This window comes from Macrotis lagotis, chromosome 7 (genome assembly GCF_037893015.1).
Source record: "Macrotis lagotis isolate mMagLag1 chromosome 7, bilby.v1.9.chrom.fasta, whole genome shotgun sequence".
NCBI classification, from domain to species: domain Eukaryota; kingdom Metazoa; phylum Chordata; class Mammalia; order Peramelemorphia; family Peramelidae; genus Macrotis; species Macrotis lagotis.
The window spans coordinates 42163190-42186890 of record NC_133664.1 but is presented as its reverse complement, the minus strand read 5'-3'; the positions used below and the strand labels follow the sequence as shown (position 1 = coordinate 42186890).

The following is a 23701-nucleotide window of genomic DNA, read 5'->3' as shown; positions in this document are numbered from 1 at the left end:
TTCCAAACTCATTGCATTGGAGTTTATAATCCCCAACAAAAGCAGTAAGGAGACAAAAAAGACTGTTCCCTCCTGCCAGATGGAACAGACCCTTTTCAGACCCTCTCTAGAGGCTCACTGGCAATGTTCTGATGTGATGAAAAGCAAAGATCCACCTTCTGTCTGAAAGCTGGGCTTCCACAATTGTTTCTGTTGACTCTCTAGAAGGATTTGCCTGGTGCATCTTTACAATCAGAGCTTTCTCCCTTCTGCTATATCCTGCTCGGTTGCCATGCAAACGGGGAAAAATTCTTTCCACTGGAACTCCATCCAGTAGACCATAAAGAAATTAATTTTCCAGTGGTAAAGCCCATCGTGGAGTTGTGGAAGGGCTGTGAGTGACATTCTCTCTTAGGAAGTCAGAAAGTCGCCTCCTTCTGGTTTGGCCACAGAGCCCATTGATTGGAGATAGAACATTTTCATGGGTCACGGTAGAAGACCACGTTGCCCATAATCATGGAGACCCTTTATAGAAAGTCTGTTGGCACGATTGTTATACCATTTGGGAGTCAGGTCCTCATTGTAAAGTGAGTGGCTCATCTCCACTTCCTCCCCCCCCCAACTTTTTGGCCAGACAAAATATAAGAACCCAATTTCTGTTCCCCTCCTGCAGGAATCTGAGTCCATTTGGTTTATTTGTTTAGAATTCAATGTTTAATGCATGACATGTACTCAGAGTTTTGCTGGCGGTGCTAACTGACTGGATGTTTCAGTGATTTGTGTTTTTTTTATTTTATTTATTTAAGGCAATGGTGTTAAGTGACTTGCCCAAGGTCACACAGCTAGGTATCAAGTGTCTGAGGTCGAATTTGAACTCAGGTCCTCCTGACTCCAGGACCGGTACTCTATCCACTGCACCACCTAGCTGCCCCCAGTGATTTCTATTTTGACCTGTTCTTTGACATTTTCATTCATTCAAAATGCAAATATATCTGGCTTATCTACCTGGAGATATCCAAGCATGGTTTAGCTCCTTAAAATTCTCAGGACTCTTCTCAACCAGAGATTAAACTGTCTCCACCAAACTGATCAATGGTTATTTAACAGCAAAATCAACCAAAATGAATTTTCCTTCCCCAATACTCCTTTCTCTAATGAAGATTCAAGTAAATGCAGAAGTACCCGACAGACTGGGTAGTCTCTGCTAGAGAGCCCAGCCTTCTGGCACCATAGACAGCTGAGGGCTGTTCTTGGTGCCATGTTCATTGTTTGGATAGAAAACACCACATGTCCTGTTGGACCAACATCTCATGGCCAGACCTGCTCAGGCAGGCCTTGTTTTCTCTTGAGCTGCCTCTCCTGTGACTGAATTATTAGAGATGCAGAAATGCTTTTCATCATCTTGTACCTTGCTGACCACAGAGATTGTACTTGAGGAGCCCTGTTTTAATAGACTTTCACTAGCTGTGTATTTTGTCAGTGCCTGAGCAAGCTTTGTGTCTCTTCTTTGTGTGCTTAGAAGATGGACTGAACAGCAGCTTAGTGTTCGATCTTGTTGTCATCATCACATCATCAATATTTATATAGAGCTTACCATGTGCTAAATGAGTCACAAGGATTATCTCATTAGCTGTATATTGGAGAGTCAAAGGAAGGCAAAAACACTGTGTCTCTGCTCAAGGAACTCACGGTCTGGAGGAGCTAACTGTACAAACAAAATGCATGCAGAGAAAGAAAGGGATGTCAGAGAGAAAGTGTCATTGTGGGCGATGGGGAGCCCTGGGAGGGAGGTGCTATTATTATCTTCATTTTATAGATGAGAAAACTGAGGCAGACAGAGGTTAAGGGACTGTCTAGCTAGTAAATGTCTTCATCTAGATTTGAACTCAGGTATTCTCAACTCTAGGTCTCATGCTCTACCCACTGATCCACCCAGACATTTTTGCTGTATTGTTTGACTAATTAACTTTTATTATTCTTTTGCAAATAGGTATGCCTATATAAATGTAATTGGAAAGGTTTCTTTGATGTAGTCTGCTGGAAGATACAGAACAAGCTTATTCTTTTGGGACTGAAATCACACTGTGATCAGGAGCAATTACAAGAATGGTTTTATTCCTCTTACCTTTCTACTATTTGGCTTATGCTGAGTTAAAAAAAACAAAACTAACGTAGATTTTGTGATAAAACAACGGGGCCTGCTTGACCATAAGAGATACTTAGAGAAAGTTAGAACAATATGCTAATGGCATACCAAATTTAGCTTGCATTAATTAAATGCAAAAAGAGTTGACTCAAGGCTTCCTAAGTCAACAAGTGAAGTAATTGCCTGCAAGAAATGAGTGAAGACAAAAGGGCTTATTATATTGTGGCCTGCTCACAAAAAGAAAAAGGTCTTGCTTCTTCCAACAAAACTTCTTTTCCTCTTTTACGAGATTTTATAGTAATATACTGTAGTTTCACAGAAATGGTAGCATGCAAAAAAAAATCACTATCTGTAACTTAAAATTGGAAGCTAGATTTCAGTGATGAGTGAAAGTCCACTCTAGTACCTCCTTTGTAAGACTTAATGTATTATCAATATCCATGATATTGCCTCCCTAAAACATTCCTTCAACCAATATTAAATTAAGCTGCCTCTTGGTAAAATGTTTTTTATCATGCCAAATAGCATAAAACTTCTGTTTATTTTCTATTATGTATCGTGCTACTTACAGTAAAGAATCTGTCTTCTTGGTGTTGCAGGTCTGGCCCACGTGAAGAATAAGCTCTGCACCCATTATGACTGGGAGGCCAGTGTACTGCGTCAGTCTTGGCCTGTGGTGGATCTCCAACCTGAGCAACCACCTGATATGGTGGAGATGGCAGTTCTGGTAAAGAAGGGTGTCTTCTTCTCTCTGTTGGCTAAGCACATTGACTAGTCCGTGTTGCTGCTCGATCTAAAATTCCACAGTAATTCTTTATATTCTGCTGGGTTTTAGATTTTCAAGCCTTCTCCATCCAAATCAATTCTTGGTCAAATAGTAATTAGGAAACTTGTGTCTTCCTGATCTTTGGTCTGCCCCATATGTAAGTTATCTATCTGTTTTATCCTATGCAAGGAGTGTGCACTGATTCTACTGAGTAACAGAATCTTCTATATAATCTCAGCTACTAGCAATGGTGCCTTCAGCCCTCAAAAGATTAGGAAGTAGAAAAGGGAACTTTTTGTGGCTAGAAATCTCTAATCTATTCCTTCTCTTCTTGGCCATTCCAACTCAACAGAAATCCCAGTAAGTCTGTCCTGACATTCCCACCTGAACTGATTTTCTTAGACATGTACGTAAGTGGTGGCCATATGCTAGGAAATGCATTTTTCCAAAGCTTCTGTGAAACATTTTTGGTTATTTGAAGTATATAAAATAGAATAGATTTTTTTTTTCTTCAGGTGATAAAGGTGATAAGCTACAACACATTAAAATCCATATGTCAGATAATTACAAAACCACATCACTTGGGTCCACTACCAAGTTACGTTTCATAATCTCCTTTGGGCCTTCACTGTGACAAGCCACTGCTTTAACTCTTCCTTAGCACGTTCATTATCACACACTCCACAGCAGCTGTTCCAGATGTCTTGCCTCACCTCAAGCCTCCCACCCTCTCCCTGAGGACCTCACCTCATTCTTGACTGAAAAGGGGGAGATGCTTTTTCAAGAGCTCCCTCTTCTCCATTCTCCTTCATCTCCCATCACTGGACCCCCATCTCCCACAATGACACTTTCTCTCTGACATCCCCTTCTTCCTCTGTATGGCTCTCCTCCAGGAGAACGTGAGCTCCTTGAGGGAAGACACAGTGTTTTTGCCTTCCTTTGAAACCCCAGAACAGAGTTAACACTTCATAAATACCTGCTGTTGGACAAACTGTTTTTATGGTAATGGGGAGTGAGGGAGGGGGGTAGTTGTGAAGGAAGGAAGATTGAGTCTGTTTCCTTCTCTCAGAGAGAAAGAGAAAGAAGAAGAGACGACGTCCACCTGCTCATTTGGCCTCCTGTTTCAGGGGTTCATAAAAAGCCTAGTCCATGAAGTCCCTAATCTCAGGACAGACACAAGGGTCCCTCCCACCCCCTGTACCTTTTTGTACCCTTTTCCAACAGGTCATGAGACCTGCCTGGATACTGAAAGCTCTAGTAACTATGATATTCATAGCACTAAATCCAACAGTTTTCTGAGCATTTCTACGATGTCATCTTCTCATGAGCTTAGAATTTCTTTCCAAACAAGTAAATTTTGCCCTCTCCTCTAAAATCTTCTCTGACATGGAAAAGGAGGCTGGAGGATGGGATCATTTTAAGGTAGTAGCCTTGGAAAGTTGGGTACTGGAAGGGAAAAATCCAATCAATAAGCATTTATTATTCAGCAATTTTTAGCCAACAGGAACTGTGGAAACAAGCCCAGGCGAGAAGTGTTTGAGACTAAGAAATCTGACCCCCCAGAGGCCACAAGCCAGCCCGGGTTCAGGCCTTCTACATCTGTGTCAACAGTGGCCTGAGCAGAAAAATCAATATTTGCAAAGAAAATGTTTATACCAGGAGACCATGCTCCCTCACAGCTGCTTGGTTTCTAACTACCTCTTGTCCACCAACAGCCATTCTTCCCTGGCGCCTCCCTGCTGTCCCTTCGTCATTGACACATCCTGTGAACTGTCCGTCCAGACCTAAACTGAGCCTGGGCAGGCTTGGTTGGTGCCTGTTGGGTGCTTTCCCAAGAGAAACCCTCAGGCCTAAGAATTTCTGCAGTGGCACCAAGTTAGCCTCTGAGACATCCGGCAGGACAGTGAAAGGCAATATTCTTCCATTGAGGTAACTCATGCCTTTGGTGTGATGTTGGGTGGGAAAGGTGATTAGCTAGGTCCAGTGCCTTGACTGGCGTTAGAGAGTGAGCAGAGCAGGTCAGAGGAGTGGATATCAGGAGACCCTTTGCAACCTAGCATGGCCTGTGGATAGGAGACCAAGATGGGTAGGAGGATTGTTAGATATTGTGCCCAGGACTTTTCTCCCTCATGCCCCCCTATAGGCAGCCACAGTACTGAAGAATTCAGCTCTCAGTATTCTTGGCTACCTTCATAACAAGAAGTCAGGAATCTGGCCAGGTCCCTGGCACACACTTGAGACCCAGTAAATGCTCATCAAGTGGAATTACTTGTTAGGGGCAGCTAGGTGGTGTAAGGCATAGAGCACCAGCCCTAGAGTAAGGAGGACCTGAGTTCAAATTTGGCCTCAGACACTTAATAATGACCTAACTGTGTGATCTTGAGCAAGTCACTTAACCACATTTCCTTGAAAAAAAATTACAGTTTGTTGATATGAACTTTAGTCTCAGTCCTTCTCAATTCCTCTGGAAAATAAAAATAAAAGTCCAGTGCCTGTGAGACCCAAAGATGAAGTAAGAGATGCATGGACTTTGCTTCTAGCCTCCAAAGCCTGAACAAATGGGAATGAAGGGTGGGAAAGACTTCTGGGTGGCTAGGACATGTTGCCCTTTCTTTCAACCTCCTGCATGCATCCCAAACACCAGCCACCAAAGGAGAGTTTCACTGAGAGGGTCAGGCTTCCCCCATGCACTCATGCACCTTATTTCATGTGCATCAGACTTACATAATCAGCTCCTCAAAAACTCAGAAATTCAATTTTGTTGTTCATATCAACCATGGATGGGTAATCATCTTTCCCTAAAGACTACGTCCTGCAGCCAGGTGCTTGTCCTTGAATACTTATCCCTCTTTCATTGCTGGTGGGTCTGGACCCTCTCCCTCCTCCACTCCCCATATTGCATCCCCCACATCATGGGTGCTCTGTGGGGCATTCTATATAATCTATATAATCTTCTCAGCCATCCCAACTCAACAGAAATCCCAATAAGTCTGTCCTGGCATTCCCAAATGAACTGATTTTCTTAGACAAGTACACAAGTGGTGGCCATATGCTAAGACATGCATTCTTCCAAAGCTTCTGTGAAACATTTTTAGTTATTTGAAGTATATAAAATAGAACAGATTTTTTTTCTTCAGGTGATAAAGTTGATGAGCTACAACACATTAAAATCCATATGTCAGATAATTACAAAACCACGTCACTTGGGTCCACTACCAAGTTACATTTCATAATCTATTCTTATTTCATTACAACATAGGAGCCTTCCCTTCTCCTTGTAAGAATGATCTGCCTTCTATGTTAAATTCATCCAGCCTTCTATAAAGTGCCTATTATGTATATGGCCCTACTGAGAGTATTCATACTTAGATGATTTGTGAATGCCCTGATAAAAATGTCCCCTTTCACAGTCCCCTCACAACCATGCTCAAGAGGGCCCAGCCAATACATTCTGGCCTTCCTCCATCATTCTTGGCATTTTGAAGATAGCAGTGAACTACACAGTTGACCCATTGGTCTCCCATCTCTCTTCAGCCTGTCTTTTTCCCTCAACAATTTCTGACAGGCAGCATCATTACCATGGTTTATGCTTGGTTTATTTATCAAATGCCATAACCAGCTCATGCCCACCATGTACATGCCTCTCCATTGCCCTCTGAATAATTTCATTTGTGGTGCTGCTGAGAGATGTCTCTTGACTGAGCCCTATATAGTAACACCCCAAAAATTCTGATATTAAAAAGATAGTTCTTTATTTCTGGGAGAAGTTTAATCATTAAAGAAGCTTTGCAATTTCACTAAAACAAGCTAACTCCTGTTCTCTTCCTGTTTATTTCTGGACTTATCTTATTATTCAATTGTGCATCTATCCAAGATGTGGAAGAAAAATTGTTTATTTAAAAAATTTGTGCATATCGTTTTTCAAACTTGTCTTACCCTCTGTGATTTCTCTTTGTTCTATAAGATAATAATAACTGCTCATAATTTCTTGTGATTTTTCTCCATAAGGTTTGAAATATAAACTTACATTTCTAAACCAGCATTCACCTTGGATACCATATTTCTCTGCTTGGCAAGTAAATCAAAAGTTTGATGAGTAAGACTCTTTATAGCATTTGATTTGCCTCAGTTAAAATTAATATATGAAATTATTATAATCTCATCTCTGGTTTTTCTCCCAACTCTCCCATTTTCATCATCCATAGTTTGTGTTCCTAGTTCAGGATAATGTCATTTTAATGGTACACCATAATTTTTTCCCATTTTGATTCTCCTAGCTTGATACTCATTTTGCTCTTTTCTCTAACAAGTCAATGAGCTGACCATATACAGAAAGCTAGTCCAGGAATCACTTCTATATCCATAACAAGTCATGACCTGTCTGTTAAAATAGAATCAGTTTCATGTTTTTGTGATGCTACTCAGTGCTCTTTATGGCTAGCCCCATTTGATTCTTTGATTAAAGAAAATGTTCATTGTCCATAGGCATGAGACTTCTGTATCATCTACAAGTCTTGGGTTTCTTTCATTCCTTTCAAAAATTTTCTCATCATCCTTTCCTGTTCCTACCTTTACAAGAAAGTCACTATGTTCCAAAATATAGGTTGGTTTAATTTGGAAGAGCAGTTTGATCTCCCTGCAGACTTTATCTCTGTCCTTTTCAGCAGATGTTTTATTTTTTTTTGGTGGTCTTTTTTTTGCAAATGCCTACTTGGCCCTGCTATATAAACATCCAGTGAAATAATGTTCTTCACTGTCTTTGAGTGCCTGATAAAACTGGCCCCATAAAAATCCTTCCTTCTCCTCTCCCTGAAGAATTATAAACCTTTCTTCTGTTCAGCTGCAGTTTCTCCCTTCTTCTGTTTTTATTTATAGTGAGAATGTCCAGATTCATAGAATTCCTTTCCTCTAGGAGCTAATTTAAAGTTTAGACAGAATCTAAAAATGAGATAATATTTGACACCTTTTGTTTTCTTTTGTATCATTCTGCCACTAAAGGTGAAAGAGAATGACAAAATTATTTTGTATTTTTCCTGGATTTCAGGGGGTTTTGTGGCACAAAAACATTCACCAGTGAGCTCCTGGTGATGAACCTTTCTGCAATAAATTAAGCTGGCTTGTTTCCAGGACCCTTCCCCACCATGCCAGACCCTTTCAGAGTCATGCTTCCCAGGCAGGGCCGAGCCCAGGGTCCTCTCCATACCACAATGTGGAGCTATGAGGAAGCATGGGAGATAAAAAGTAAAAATACAAGGTAATTTGAGGGGAAAGAAAAGCCACCAGAGCCAGTAAAGGCTTCCTAAATTCCTTTATTCAAATTTTACACTGGTCATAGAAATGTTCATTTCATTTGGTGTTTGTTAAATTCAAAAAAACATTTTAGGGGCAACTAGGTGGCACAGTGGATAGAGCACCAGCCCTACAGGCAGGAGGACCTGAATTCAAATCTGGCCTCAGACACTTAATAATGACCTAGCTGTGGGGCCTTGGGCAAACCACTTAACCCCATTGCCTTAAATAAATAAAATTTCAAAGAAAATTTAAAAATAAATAAAAGCTTCCTATAGGAAGAGACTTATGAGCTGCATCTTGAAGGAAACCAAGATTTATGAGAGGTAGAGGGGGAAAAGGAATTATTTTCCACATGTGGGTCATAATCTTGGTAAACACACAAATATGCCAAATTCAGGGAAAAGCCAGAAGTGGGTTACTTTGACTGGAGCATAAAGCAATATTTTTTTAAAATTCATAAGCCATAAGCTGGAGCTTGATTGTGAATAGCTTTAAGCAGAGACAAAGGAAGCCTCTGGGTTTTTGTTCATTTGAGGCAAACTGGATTAAGGGACTTTTCCAGAATCACACAGTTTGTAAGTGTCTGAGGCTGGATTTGAAATCAGATCCTCTGACACCAAGCCTGGCAGTCTATCCACTGTGACAACTAGCTTCTCCTTTCTATATATTCTTCAGCAGAGGAGCTAAAATAATCAGATCTGTGCTGCAGGAAGAATTTCTGAGAGTTGTGTAGAAATTGGATTAGAGAAGGGAGAGATGGAAGCCAAGAATCCAATTAGGAGGCTGTTCAAGTGGTCCAGGTGAAACCAGAATGGTAGATGTATGATTGGAGAGAATAGAAGGGAGATAGAGTTGACAAAACTTGAGAACTAAGTAGTCATGGAGGATGTGAGGAAAAGTGAAGAGATGAAGTTAAAGTTATGATCTTCAATGGAAGGATAACTATCCCCTCAAAAAAAATCAACACAGTAAGTCTTGGAGAAGGGGAAAGGCTTAGGGAAAAATAATTCTGGTTTCAATATGTTGAGTTTGATGATGTTTATGGGACATCCTGCTCAAGACGTCCAGCAGACAGTTGACTATGGATGCCTGAAACTCAAGGAGAGAGCTAGGACTGGATATTTAAATTTTGGGAGTCCTCTATATAGAGATAATAACAGAATCTGGAGGAACTCATGAGATACTAAGAGAAATGTAGGAGAGAGAGAGAGAGAGAGAGAGAGAGAGAGAGAGAGAGAGAGAGAGAGAGAGAGAGAGAGAAAGAAGATGGCTCATGAGGAGACTTGGGCAGCAGGAGAAGGATGAAGTCACAAAAGCCAAGGGGAAGGTACAGTATCCATGACAAGAGGGAGTAGCTGATGTTCTCAGGAGCTTCCAAAAATCTAACAGAGGAGGATGAAGAAAAAGACAACATGAGATTTAGGCAAAAGACCTGGCCTAATACCCTTTGATCCAGCAATGCCACTACTGGGTCTATACCCTGAAGAGATGATGAACAAGGGTAAAAACATAATTTGTACAAAAATATCCATAGCAGCCCTGTTTGTGGTGGCAAAGAATTGGAAATCAAGTAAATGTCCTTCAGTTGGGGAATAGCTTAGCAAACTGTGGCATATGTATGTCATGGAACACTATTGTTCTATTAGAAACCAGGAGGGATGGGATTTCAGGGAAGCCTGGAGGGATTTGCATGAACTGATGCTGAGTGAGATGAGCAGAACCAGAAAAACACTGTACACCCTAACAGCAATATGGGGTTGATGATCAACCTTGATGGACTTGCTCATTCCATCTGTGCAACAACCAGGGACAATTTTGGGCTGTCTGCAGTGGAGAATACCATCTGTATCCAGATAAAGAACCATGGAGTTTGAACAAAGTTCAAGGACTATTCCCTTTAATTTAGAAAAAAAAAAGATATCTTATTGTCTGATCTTGTTATCTCTTAGAGTTCTTGTCTCTTCCTTAAGGATATGATTTCTCTCTCATCACACTCAATTTGGATCAATGTACAACATGGAAAGAAAGTAAAGACTGACAAATTGCTTTCAGGGAGAGAGGGAAGTAAGATGGGGGGGAATTATAAAACTGAAAATAAATAAAATTTTAAATAAAAAAAAAAGACCTGGCCTGCGGCAACACTGTTTTCCAGCCCTGCCGGGTTCACTGTAGGTATTTTGGAAGCTAACTTTTAAGGAATAGATATCATCTCTTCAAGACCAAAAACTTTTTTGAATTATAAAGATTTTATTTATTTTAAATTTTACAATTTTTCCCCTAATCTTACTTCCCTCCCCCACCCCCCCACAGAAGGCAATGTGCCAGTCTTTACATTGTTTCCATGGTACATTGATCCAAATTGAATGTGATGAGAGAGAAATCATATTCTTAAGAAAGAAACATAAAGTATAAGAGATAGCAAGATCAGACAATAAGATAGTAAATTAAAGTTAATAGTCCTTGGTCTTTGTTCAAACCCCATGGCTTTTTCTCTGGATACAGATGGTATTCTCCATTGCAGACAGCCCCAGATTGTCCCTGATTGTTGCACTGATAGAATGAGCGAGTCCATCAAGCTAGATCATTGCCCCCATGTTGCTGTTAGGGTGTACAGTGTTTTTCTGGTTCTGCTCATCTCAATCAGCATCAGTTCATGCAAATCCCTCCAGGCTTCCCTCAGTTCCCGTCCCTTCTGGTTTCTAATAGAACAATAGTGTTCCATGACATACACATACCACAGTTTGCTAAATCATTCCCCAGTTGAAGGACATTTACTTGATTTCCAATTCTTTGCCACCACAAACAGGGCTGCTATGAATATTTTTGAACAAGCGATATTTTTACCCTTTTTCCTCATCTCTTCAGGGTATAGACCCAGTAGTGGTATTGTTGGATCAAAGGGTATGCACATTTTTGTTGCCCTTTGGGTGTAATTCCAAATTGCTCTCCAGATGAGTTCACAGCTCCACCAACAATGTATTAGTGTTCCAGATTTCCCACATCCCTTCCAACATTGATCATTGTCCTTTCTAGTCATATTAGCCAGTCTGAGAGGTGTGAAGTGATACCTCAGAGAAACTTTAATTTGCATTTCTCTCATAAGTAATGACTTAGAGCAATTTTTCATATGACTATGGATTACTTGATCTCCTCATCTGTAAATTACCTTTGCATATCCTTTGACCATTTGTCAATTGGGGAATGGCTTTTTTTCTTAAATTTGATCCAGTTCTCTGTATATTTTAGAAATAAGTCCTTTGTCAGAAACATTAGTTGTAAAGATTGTTTCCCAGTTCACTACATTTCTTTTGATCTTGGTTACAGTGGTTTTGTCTGTGCAAAAGCCTTTTAATTTAATCTATTCAAAATCATCCGGTTTTTAGTGATGTTCTCCAACTCTTCCTTAGTCATAAACTGCTTCCCTTTCCATAGATCTGACAGGTAAACTAGTCCTTGATCTTCTAGCTTGCTTATAATATTGTTTTTTATAAGACCAAAAACTTTTAAAGGTAACCCTGTAAACTATAAATTACCAAGAAGGTGTCAATCTGCATTGGTGGAAAGACCTTTCTCGTCTGGGAATCACTGACTAGTCTCCATCCCTATCCCTATATTATAGTTGAGAAAGTATTCATTGTGATATGTTTTCATCATTCACCAAATATATTTTTTCTGTTAATTTTTTCATCTGTCTATAAATATTCATTGTGGGGGTACCTGGCACTATGATGAAACATTCTTCCAGGCTAATTTGTAAGCTGGATTCATCAGAAGACTGGAGACTGAATTCATGGGTTCTCAGGAATTCAGATATTAAACAGCTAAGAAAAAAAGCCATTGGCAAAAGTGGATCCGTTTCAGGCCTAGTTAAAGATGGTTATCTGGAATGGCTCCCCTGGGCAGGCTCATCTTTCCAGGCCTGGAAATACCATAAGCTGCCTCACCCTGGTGGATTTCTTAAATGCCTTTCCTGGAGCTGTTTTTTTTCATGGAAGGGATTAGACAGCACAGGGCTCTTCCCATCCCCAAGGCCTTCTGCGCAGGGTTGAGGCCTTAGTCAGATCTCCTAATTCCATTTCATTCCTCCTTCAGGAAACTGACTGTTGACTTTGCCCCTTCCCCCCAGACAGCCCAGGCCATGGGCATGAGAAGAGCACATCATCAAATCCTTTCCTAGATCACTTACTTGGCTTCTCTCCTTTTCAGATCAACAATAAAGCTTGTGGCAAGATCCCCGTGCCTCACCAGGTAGCCCGAGACCATGAGAAAGTCTACAAACTGGTCCTCCAGAGTGAACTGGGAACCCGGCTCCTGCAGGGCCGCACAGTCACCAAGGCCTTCCTTTCTCCCCGGACTGCACTCATCAACTTCCTGGTGCAGGACTGATTGGCGCTTTGGGGGCCCAGCCACTGACTCCCTGCCACTGCCCAGGGAAATCTTATCGGGGGCCAGGGAGGAAGGGTGATATATCCCAAACTGAGGTACTTTAGGTCACCGCTGCCTTGATGGCCAGACTAGAGGTCAGAGACACTGGAAGGGGCCTCCCTTGTGCCCTCCCTTGCCCTGCTGCAGGGGAACCCAGCCAGGCTTCAGAATCAGCCTCCAGAGATTCTTGCATGGCGCTCTGCAACACCATGACAACAGAAGGAGAGTTCACCAATGGTGGACCCTGGATGTTTCTGCCGTGGTGGATGGGTGCTGACCAGTTAATAAAAGTGGAGCTCGTGATGAAGGAACAAGGGTGACTTGGGCTGGTTCCTCACCACATTGGTTCAAGCTATGACCATCTGTTTGAGAAGGTTTCTACACTACCTGGTCTAGGAAGGAGAGGACCAGTCATGATGACACACTGTTGGAACCATGAGTTGTCCTAGGCTCCTACTAGGAATTGTCCAAAGCCCCTGGCTTAACTCTTAGGAGAAAATGTCAGTAGCACCATTTGGTCTCAGGTGTTTAGGGCTCTTTGAGGCTTGACAAGTTCATCAGGTAGATTCTTTCAGTGTAATTCACTGATGTATCACGGGAAGGTGACCAAGGCATGGATACAGATGTGTTGAAATGCCAGTGGACACAGCCCAGGGCCAGGCTTTCCTGCAGCATCAGAAGTCACTGCCCCTTGACCCTCTGAATTATGCAGAGAAGGTGCAATGGGTCCCTCACTTAAGGAACTGGCATCCAGGTTCAGTTGGGCAGAGATTTAAGAATATACATTACAGAATGTAGACATGACCTGCAAGGCAGCTGTACTAGACTGGAAGGAGCATTGGATTTGAAATCAGTGGCACTGGGTTCAAATCCTGATCCTGTTATCCTCTACCTTGGACAAATTTCTTAACCTCCCTGGGCCTCAGTTTCCCAATCTGTTAAATAGGGATGTTGATCATGGGGTGGAGAACCTTTTTCTGCCAAGGGCCTTTTGGATATTTATAACGTTCATCTGCTATATTTGGTCAAACATTTAATTAATTCACCCCTTAAAATCTAGATTTATTGAATTTCAAGTCCCATCTGTGGTTGCCTTGGTAACACCAGATCAATGTGGCACCCCTGGACTAGATGATTGCTAAGATCCTTCTTAGTTCTAATCCTTATGTTTCTCTTAATACCCAGTCCTCTCAATTCCTCTCTATTTCAAATTTTTTTTCTGGATCCTGTTGTATTGGGAGTTTTTGTAGGCAGAAGACCTGTATTCAGATTGTGGTCAAATCTGCCACTTCCTTCCTTTGTGCCCTTGGACAATTCTCATCTGTCCACTGAAGGCTGTGATAACCCTCTGAATATGGCTGGGACAGGACCAGCAGCCCTAGACCCCTTTACTCTTTACAGAGTACTCCACCTACAAGAAGTCTGTGAAATGGGTAGTGCCCATTTCTTAATCCCCTTTTACAGATGAGGTAAATCAAGGTCTTGAGGAGGAAATACTTTGTCCAAGGCCAGGCAGTTCCTTGTACCAAAGCTAGGCTGAGGGTCCAGATCTGCAAGCTGTAGTGAGGTCTCTGGGATAAGAGCATTATTAGTAAACGTAAAGAGACAAGTGCAACAGAGAGAGTGAACCAGGAGAGAGGATGGTTAGCCCAGTCACTGTGCAGGACCTGTATAACCTGGGCCCAAGAAGCACCTCAAGGGTAGCCTTGACAAGCCTTAACATTCTCTGTTTTGTCTCAGTTCCTTGTTTCCATGGCTCCGCACACACCTTTCCAACACGACCAGATGGAACCGCCTCTGAGCCAGAGGCTCTTGAGAGAAGCTAGTCCTGCCAAGGACATTCAACACACTGGTGACCCTTTATGTCAGGGACCCCAAGACCTCAAAACTTACTCTCCAGACTACTACAAGGTACAAGAGGCAGCAATAGGTCAGTTTTTGTACTTCAGAGATCTGTGTTTTCACTGGAGTGGGTGCTCCCTCTTTGACTTGAGGAACAAAAATAATAATAATAATAATGCTAGCACTTATACATCACTTTAAGGTTTGACAAGTGCTTTATAAATCTCATCCCCTTGAACCCTCTCAGCAACCTTGGGAAGTAGGTGCTGTTATTCCTCTCACTTTTCAGATGTGGAAACTGAGGCATGCAGGCCTTGAGGCTCATAGCTGACCCAGTGACAGGAAGATTTGAATTCAAATTCCCTATTAGATATTTACAAAATGAGTGACCTTAGGCAAGTCATGTAAAGCCACCTTAACCTTAGGTTCCTCACCTACAAAATGGGGATAGCAATGACTCCTACTTCTTGGGTTGATTGTGAGGATCAAATGAGATGATGCATGTATAGCATTTTTGCAACCTTAAAATGGTATATGAATATTAGCTATCTTTATCATCATCACTATTATTAAGTGACTTGCCCAATAAGTGACTGAGGCAGGTTTTGAATTCAGGTCTTCCTGATCCCATCCAAGACTAACAGTCTATCCCCACCCTATGTTGCTGCCTCTACTATGACATTGTAGATAAGACTTATGAACTTCATCTCCATACCTGGTAATGAACCTCTCCAGACTTAACTAGGTGGGACTCCTGAAAACAGGCTATCTTGAAGACCAGGCCCATTCTTTAAGCTTTTTCCAGTTTGGTAGAAACTTCCAGAGCTTTGCTTTAATGATATAGCCTTCCAGAATAAGATCACCTCCGTATCATTAAATTGAGACATCAGAGTAGGAATCCAATCGGTACAGAGTCAGAAAGACCTGAGTTCAGATCTGGCCTCAGACACTCAAAAGATGTATGACCCAAGTCAAGTCACTTAACCTCTGTCTACCTCAAGTTTTCTCCTCTATGAAATGGAGATGATAATATACCTCCCTTCAAGATTGTCATCAGAATTTGCCTGGCACACAGTGGGCAGTATCTAAACACTTGTTTCCATTCCCTCCTATTTTGCAGACATGGACATTGACCTTTCTATAAATAGTAGAACTGGAAAGAAAAACTTAGATTTCTCCATTTTATTTCTAGTCTTATCTTGTCATCAGATTAACCGTATTGATTTAAGAAAAGCATTTGGGAGGGTAGTTGGCCTTTTGGATGGACTCCAGCAGCATCTCCCACATGAAGTCTTAATTATCTGGAAGACATTCAGAAACAAAAGCTCTTTCATCTTCACATATAAGGCAGGGTTGTGAAATCTAACCCATCAGACTGAGTCGTAACCTCTGGCTGTCCAATTCCACGCCACTATTCACAGGATGTTTCAAGAAGGGTATAAGTGTGACAGGAGAAAGGAGGCTCTCCAGATACCTAGAAACATGTCAATATGTTGTTTTGTTTTTCCTTTTGGGGGAATAGTCCAGAGAAGCTGATCTAAAGACAAAGCAATACCTGGGAAATTCAAAAAACAAAATAATAGAATGGTACCTGGCTAGCTGGCAAAGAAGATCAAATCAATTTGTTGAAAAGCTGTATAGAATGAGTTTCATCTCCATCTCCCACCATAACTCACTCATTTTTGCCCCCTAACTCCACCTACAAGAAGTCTGTGAAATGGGTAGCACCCATTTCTTCATCCCATTTTAGAGATGAGGTAAATCAAGGACCTGGGGAGGAAATACTTAGTCCAAGACCAGACAGTTCCTTGTGCCGGAGCCAGGATGAGGGTACAGATCCCAGAGGCGGGCTGTAGAGAGGCCTCTGGGATAAAAGCATTGTTAGTAAACGTAAAGGGACAAGTGCAGCAGGAGAGTGAACCAGGAGAGAGGATGGTCAGCCCAGTCACTGTGCAGGACCTGTATAACCTGGGCCTAACTCCTAACTCAATTTGTAGACATGTTCCCCCGCCCCCTGCCATTTTTTCTCTCTTGATCTGAGCATCTTGCCATCTGACAAGAAAGTTGAATGACATCCCAACTTGGGGAAACATCTTCCTAAAAGAATTTGGATAAAATTAAGGAAAGACTGGGACAATTGGAGAGCTACCTGAAGTGCCTTCCTCTATTGTAATTACTTACCTCTATGTTGTCTGCCTTTATTGTCATTCCTAGAGGGCAAAGCTCAGCCGCTTAATTACCTTTTTATGTCCTATACAGATTGGTAGTTAATGACTATGCTTCATGCTAATTATTAGACATCTTCCAAGAAAGCAGAGAAGAATTCTGGATCTGAGAACAGAATTATCAAGGCTAATTTTTCTTCACAGTTTCTTACTGACTCGTACTATTGTAGCTGAAGAAAATGTGGCACCTTAATTGAATAGCCTAAATCTTAGTGGTGCAAGTATTATTTTTTTTAATAATACTGCTGGAGTGTTTGTGTGTGTGTGTGTGTGTGTGTGTGTGTAAATGATGGCAATTAAGCTGGTCGATCTTCTCTATAAAGTCTAGAATTCTTAGTATTCAATTGAATTACTTACAAACAAAAACCAGTTCCTGTCTTCAGGGAGTACCTGTAAAATGATAGAAATTTGGGAGCTCTCACCAAGTATTTGCTGAGCACAACAAATATTACTTGTGTGAGGCAATGTACTAGACATGATGGAGAATACAAAGACAAAACACAGTACCTTTCTCAAGGAACTGACAGTCTATTCAGAAAGACAGTGGTGATAATATTAGCCACTGCCTTTACCATAGAGCTTAAAGATTTTTGAAACACCACATAGCCATCATCTTGTCTATTCACACAACTAATAAGTTTCTAAGATAGAATTTGACTCAGGTCTTCCTGAGTTAGGTCCAACACTCTCTTATTGGCTAACTAGCCAATACAAGGCAGCAGATAGTAAATGAAGAAACTGAGGCAAAGAGGATTTTAGAGACTTGCCCAAGATCATTATAATGAACATCCAAGCTAGAATTTGACCTAGGTGATGACTCCAGATCAATCCCTGTCATGGAGGCCTCTGAATTAAAGTCTGTGTTTTCTTCTTTGGACAATGGGAAGTTACTGAAATTTACTGACCAGGAAAATCACTGAATGAGAATCGCATTTTTAGGATAGTGTGTGGAAATAATTAAAATAGGAAGGATAGGAGTACCCATGAAAGTGGGAGTACCTGCTGGGAGACTATTGTAATACCCTAGATGAGGGCCTGGACTAGGGTGGAGATGATAAGGAAGGAGGAAAGAATAGCAGATTTATTAAACTCTAATATTAATTCCATGACAGAAACTTAACTTGGATATGATTTTGCTGGCCAAACTTGTTTTTTTATGGAGCACTCTTCCCTAAAAAACACTTAAATGCTTTATCGTTTGGGAGTCACTCTAAGGTGAGTGGTACATCCAAAAAGAGTTGTGTCCTTTGGAGAAATGGTTGTGGGAGGCTGTTTATTCTAACATTACTGTTTCTCAGAATATTTCTGGAACTAAGTCAGGAAGAATCATATTTTGAAACTGCTCTACCTCCATTTGTTTTGTTCATTCTGACCCAAACAGAATGTCAGGACCTAACTTAATCACCTGCTTCATTGACCACACTTGGAACCCTCATGATTTCTGCCAATTTCCAAAGGCTGAATCTTCCCTCAGAAAATGAAGACTGGTCACCCTTGAGGATATTCCGAAGAAAGTCCCACAGACTCAGAAGGCTTGGCTGAAAGAATTCCAAGCATGTCTTACACAGCAACATCATTGAAACACTCTCCTTTGGGAGTAGTTTCAGAGAGATGGCGTCAGCTTGGATGTAGGAATTCTGGTATGTTTGTTTCAAACATCACTCGGTCCCATGGCCTTATAACCCTGAAGATGACCTAATTTGCCCCATTCTCTTTAATATTGGAAGATCTCATTCTATACTGGTGGTTTACTTCTAGCAAAACAAAGAAAGACCTAGAGAGGGGACGTGAGGAGTGTCTTCAAGTCTTTGCAGGGGAAGAGACATGAGGTCTGTTCTTGACCCCAGAGGACCCCCAGGGCCAAATGAATGTCAGGAGCAACAACAACAAAACTTACTAATAATTATGACTTAGCCCTATCCCACAGTGCAATGGACCACTTTGAGAGATCGAGCATCCCACTTGCTTAAGACCTTTTAGCAAAATCTAGATAAGCAAGCATCTGTTAAGTATGTTGTAAAAGGGATTCTTTTCTTCAGGTACAGGTTGAACTAAGTAACTTGTTAGACCCCTCCCAGTTCTAGTTCTATGATTTCTATGAGATGGAATATTCCTCCAACTGGGCAGTTAGGTGGCAAAGGGAATAGCGTCTGGAGTCAGGAAGACACAACTCTCTGAGTTCAAATATGACCTCAGACACTATCTGTATGAGAGAGGGCAAGTCATTTGCTCTTGTTTGCCTCTATTTCCTCATCTGTTAAATGAATTTGAGAAGAAAATGGCAGTATCACTTATGTATCACTGCCAGGAAAACCCCAAATAGGGTCACAGAGAATTGGACATGACTAAAACAACTGGACAACAACAAAATTCCTCAAGCCATATCCCTGGAGATCCCCAATTTAGTGCCAGGAGAGCTGGGGAATGATTCTGATTTGCCATTTTACGTTTGACTGTAGACAGATCACTTCAAGGGCTTAGAGATTCCCAGAGTGGTATGGCAGTGCCCTGAATTCCTCATGAAGCTATTGCCCACAATGCCACAACCACTCCCTGTCCTACCCTAACTAGAAGCCCCCAAAAGCCTTGATTCTCCTTAGTGCTGGTGCCTTGTATCTGTGGATTATCTCCTTTGTTTGCCCATAGTTCTCATATTATCTTCCCCCATTAGATTGTAAGCTCTGTGAGGGCAAGGACTACTTTTACCTTTCTTTGTATCCCCAACATTTAGCCCCTGGGAGACACTTATCAGTGCTAACTCTTGTCATCTCTCCTGAAGCCTACATTTCCTGATAGTCTTCCTAGACTCCTGTCTCTTCCTCTCATCCTCCTCCATCTTCATATCTTCTGCATCTATCCCTCATTTTCCAAGTCTCCAGATTTCAAATGAAAAAGACCTAGGTGGTATGATGGGATGGCTAAGAGACTTAGAAAAACCTTGAACTGTATTGAGTGTCAAAAAGTAACAATCCTCCTCCCTTCCCAGTCTTCTCACACCTTGTACTCTCAGTCTGGGGGGTCAGTCTTAGGTACTTAAGTCGAGAGATGATGAATAACTATCCTGGAATTAGGAAGATCTGAGTTTGAATCCTGCCTCAATGTTTCCTAGCTGTGTGATCGTGGGCACGTTATTTAACTGCTCTCAGCCTCTGTATCCTTATCTATAAATTGGAGATAATAACTGTACCTACTTTGAAGAGTTATTCCGAGGGCCAAATAACATATGGAAAGCTTTTTCTAAGATGAAAAACACTATAAATGCTAGCTGCTCTCATTATTCTTTAATATGGAGCTGACTTTCAGAGACATTGCCTGCCAAAGCTAATAAAGTTCCACAATGAAGAACTCCAAGAAGCTTGTCCTCTATTGCATGGCCCTTTCTTTTTGGAGATTTATTCTAGGAGTGATAATAATTATGCCCTAAAATACAATAATCTCCCTCTTGGGAGAAGAGCATCATCAGCAAACCAAAAGGAGCTATGGGAAAATGTGTGGTTGCCTTGGTTAGAATAGCAAAAACCTGGAAACCAACCAGGTTTAACCATGGCCAAAGAACATCCAAGTTGTATAGATGAACTATAAGACCGACTGATCATTGGACCTAGGAAGCAGTAGGAAAAGCATGAAGCAATGCAAAGAGAAAAAACAGACTATCCAATCAACCAATCTAAACATTTATTAAGCCTGACACTGTGTTAACATTATGAAAGAATAGCAACAGACTAAATGATTAGTGATTATAGTTATGTATCTGTGCATATGGGTGTCATTTTTAAGAAATCCTGGTGAGGAAATTCCCTTTACCAATATAGAGGCTCAGTGACCTGATGACTCAGCCAGTAATTGTCAGAGGTAGGATTTGAACCCAGGTTTTTATGTCTATGAGACAAGTGCCTTATCCTCCAACACAGACTAGCACTCACTACCGTTTTTTTAAATTTTGAAATGATTTTTACTTTTCGTTCACTTGCTCATCTTAGTTGATCTCCATATTTGACCAAAAGATTTGCCAATGCAATCTAGTTTAGAGTACATGAGTTAATTAGGCAGCTAGGTGGCTCAATGAAAGTCAGGAAGAACTGAGTTCAAATCCTGCCTCAGACCTAGCTGTGTAACCCTTGGGTCAGTCATTTAACCTCCGCTTGCTTTAGTCTCCTCAGCCGTAAATCGGAAATAATTCTAGCATCTACCTCAAGGGTTGCTGTGAGAATCCGATGAGATGATATTTATAAACATTTGACACAATGGCTGGTTATTGCAGGTGTTTAATAAATGCTTATTCTACCCCTCCCCCAGCTTTAGAAAGGAAAAATAGATGAATGGAAGTTTACTGTTCTTTGGGGTTCTAAGAGCCCACGTGGCCTCCCACTCAGAATTCTGTTCCAAACTTCAAACATTTGATTTCGACCTATGGTAATGACATTCTCCCAAGTCTATAAGAAGCAGGATGCAATAAGCAATGTGTGAATTGAACACTCTTTGAGCCTTTCTCACAGACAATGCTGTTGCCATTGCATTTCAGCTTAGAATTTTCTTCCAGTTTTCTCATTTACTTATTGTTCAAATCAAATACTATGGTACTTTGTCCCAGGTTCCCTACCCTGAGACTTGTGGTAGCTTCTGTTTCCTCTTCTACTCCCAAATCTAGTTGTTGGAATAAGATTCTTCCTTAATTGTGACAATTAAAACATAAAGATGTACGCAATGCATGCTTTCATTTTATGGCCTTACATGTTCACAACAGGTGTGAACTCATCCATAATTTTCAGGTTTTGCCACTTCTAGTCATGTTCAAGGCACTGGAGAACATGGTTTATAAGAATGAGTTAAAGAAATTCTCAGTTCTTAGCTGCTTAGCCTAGAAAAAAGAAAACCTTGGATGGGGTTGAAAGGGTAAGGGTAGCTGCTGGCCTCACATTTTTGAAGATCATCTTATGGAAAAGGAATGATTTCTTGTCATTAGCCCTTTAGGGCAAGAACTCCAAGTGTGGGTGAGAATTGCAGAGATTTCCTCCCCACATTAGAGAAATTTTCCCAATAAAGACATCCCAAAGGAAAATGGATCACCCCATGAGGTGGGCTGGGTTCCCTCTTGCAGGAGGTTTCCTTTTTGTAATAAGGAAAAACAGTTAAGTAAAACCAACTGCCTCAATGACCACATTTGGCATCTTTAATCCCTCTCTCTTCTACTTGAAGGAGGGAAGTATGATTCACCATCTGTTCTCTGGAACCAATATTGGTCATTGCTTTTAATTTGAGTCCAACTGCCTCTGAGAACATTAGAAATAATCCTTCAAGATTAGAATTCTTTTTGTTTCTTTTTTCTTTTAAGGCAAGCTTTAGATGATCCTTCAAGAGAAACGGAACCCAAAAAACTTTCCCACCTTCTGAAGATCCAGGAAGGCTTAATTAAAGGGTTGCTTGGTAGTAACTAGGTAATTCCTTCTGAAAGCTTGGTTTAAAGGGACAACATTGGCCTCTCCCATTCCCTGGAGTTCCAGCCTCGGGTGCCTGCATCCTCACCATCTTTTTGTGTTGACTCCTCTACTGGCTTCATGATTTCCACATGAACCAACCAGGCTCCAGCTAAAGCCCGAGCTTTGTCCACTGACTTCCCCCCTTCCTCTCTCATAGTTATTTAAGGAAAGGCTCCTCTTGTCCCAACCTTCCCCATCTGCAGCTGTCCTGCTCAGAGTGGAACTCAATGTTCCCTTGGAAAACTTTTACCCTTGGAAGCTGAAAAAAAATGGTTGTTTGAAAGTCAACATATGTTGCCCCTTTCAGCCCTTTTTGTCCCTTGGTAATAACAAAAACTCATGCTTTATGAATTATTTTTCTCATCACCATTTAAGGTGGGTGATGTATGAATATTGCCTTAATATTATTATTATTATTATAGATGTCACAATAGGCTCAGAGAAAGCCCATTTTAGACTCAGAACTAAAAGGGACCTGAGTGGTTTAAGTCCTCCTTCATTTTACAGATGAGGAAACTGAGCTCCCTAAACTTACTATGAGATAAGGCTACCATCATAGATAGGATGTGTGTTCAGATTACCAGTGGTGGTTCTACTTAATCACAAAATTACCTAGGGAACTGAGATTCAAGAAGTGTCCTGGTTCCTACTGTCTTCCTTTCATCCTTTTTAACCCTGATGCCTCTCTACTTGAATCCCCTTTCTCTCCATAGCTGCAGAGAATTCAGGGGAGCTAACAGTGAAGACCCCATTCTCCCACAGTCCTCCACACACTCCCAACAACACAACCAAGAGTCAACCTCAGCTGTGTGACTTGGGGACCAAGTAGAATTTCCCCTGAGATGCTGCCTGGCCAAACAGCTCCATGGGACTTTTCCCAGCCCACTTTGTAGAGATCTGTAACCCTGCTCACCAGACTGGATTGGCCTAAGGGAAGCTTGGCTATTTTTGCACAGTTGTCTAAACAGGTTTGTTCTCTTTTTTTTTTATACCCCATCCCTCAGCTCAACTCACAAGGCATCCACTTGTGTGACCTATTGAGCCTGTGATGTGGGCCTGGGGCTATCACCTTTGTCTGCCCAACTAACTGCCCATGGTAGCCCACCTGTCGTGCCCATCCCCAGCTTAGAACATTTCATTGAGGACATGTAGGTGAGTTTCTTCCCTGAGAACTGATAGGTTGTCAAGAAGACAAGAACGAAAACATTTTGTTTTGCCATTTTCCCACATGAGGCAAGTTACTGTAGAACATCTGTTTTGTGGTCCAGGTCCCTGCCCAACCCTTGGAGAGAGGGAGGCTGGAGGCACTTGCCCTTTCTGCTGACTTTACTAAGTGAAATGTATCCAATGACTAGCCCTGAGCTGTCGGGGGAATCCACAGGGGCCACCCCGGCCGGAACTGCCCCAGCCAGTATCCTGGACCAGATCTCTGGGCTCTGCTGATTCATCCTTGGAAGACAGAGGAAGAGGAAAAACTGAGATGCATGGGAAAAGCAAGCATTGTGGATGCCTGCCAGTGACCTATTCAGCTGCCAGAAATCCTCAAGTG

General features: G+C 41.6%; 1 protein-coding gene across 2 annotated transcripts in view; it reads left to right on the top strand.

The window, feature by feature from the left end:
- LARS2 (leucyl-tRNA synthetase 2, mitochondrial) overlaps window positions 1-21349 on the top strand; it is a 134391-nt gene extending 113042 nt beyond the window's left edge. Inside the window, exons 16-17 of one of the 2 annotated variants that reach the window (XM_074195867.1) lie at window positions 2725-2852; window positions 12390-21349. In XM_074195867.1, the coding sequence (XP_074051968.1) occupies window positions 2725-2852; window positions 12390-12569 (308 nt within the window). In that variant the 3' untranslated portion in view covers window positions 12570-21349. The remainder of the gene's footprint in view (window positions 1-2724; window positions 2853-12389) is intronic. The other variant, XM_074195866.1, reaches the window with a different exon arrangement.
- Window positions 21350-23701: the final 2352 nt, after the last annotated feature.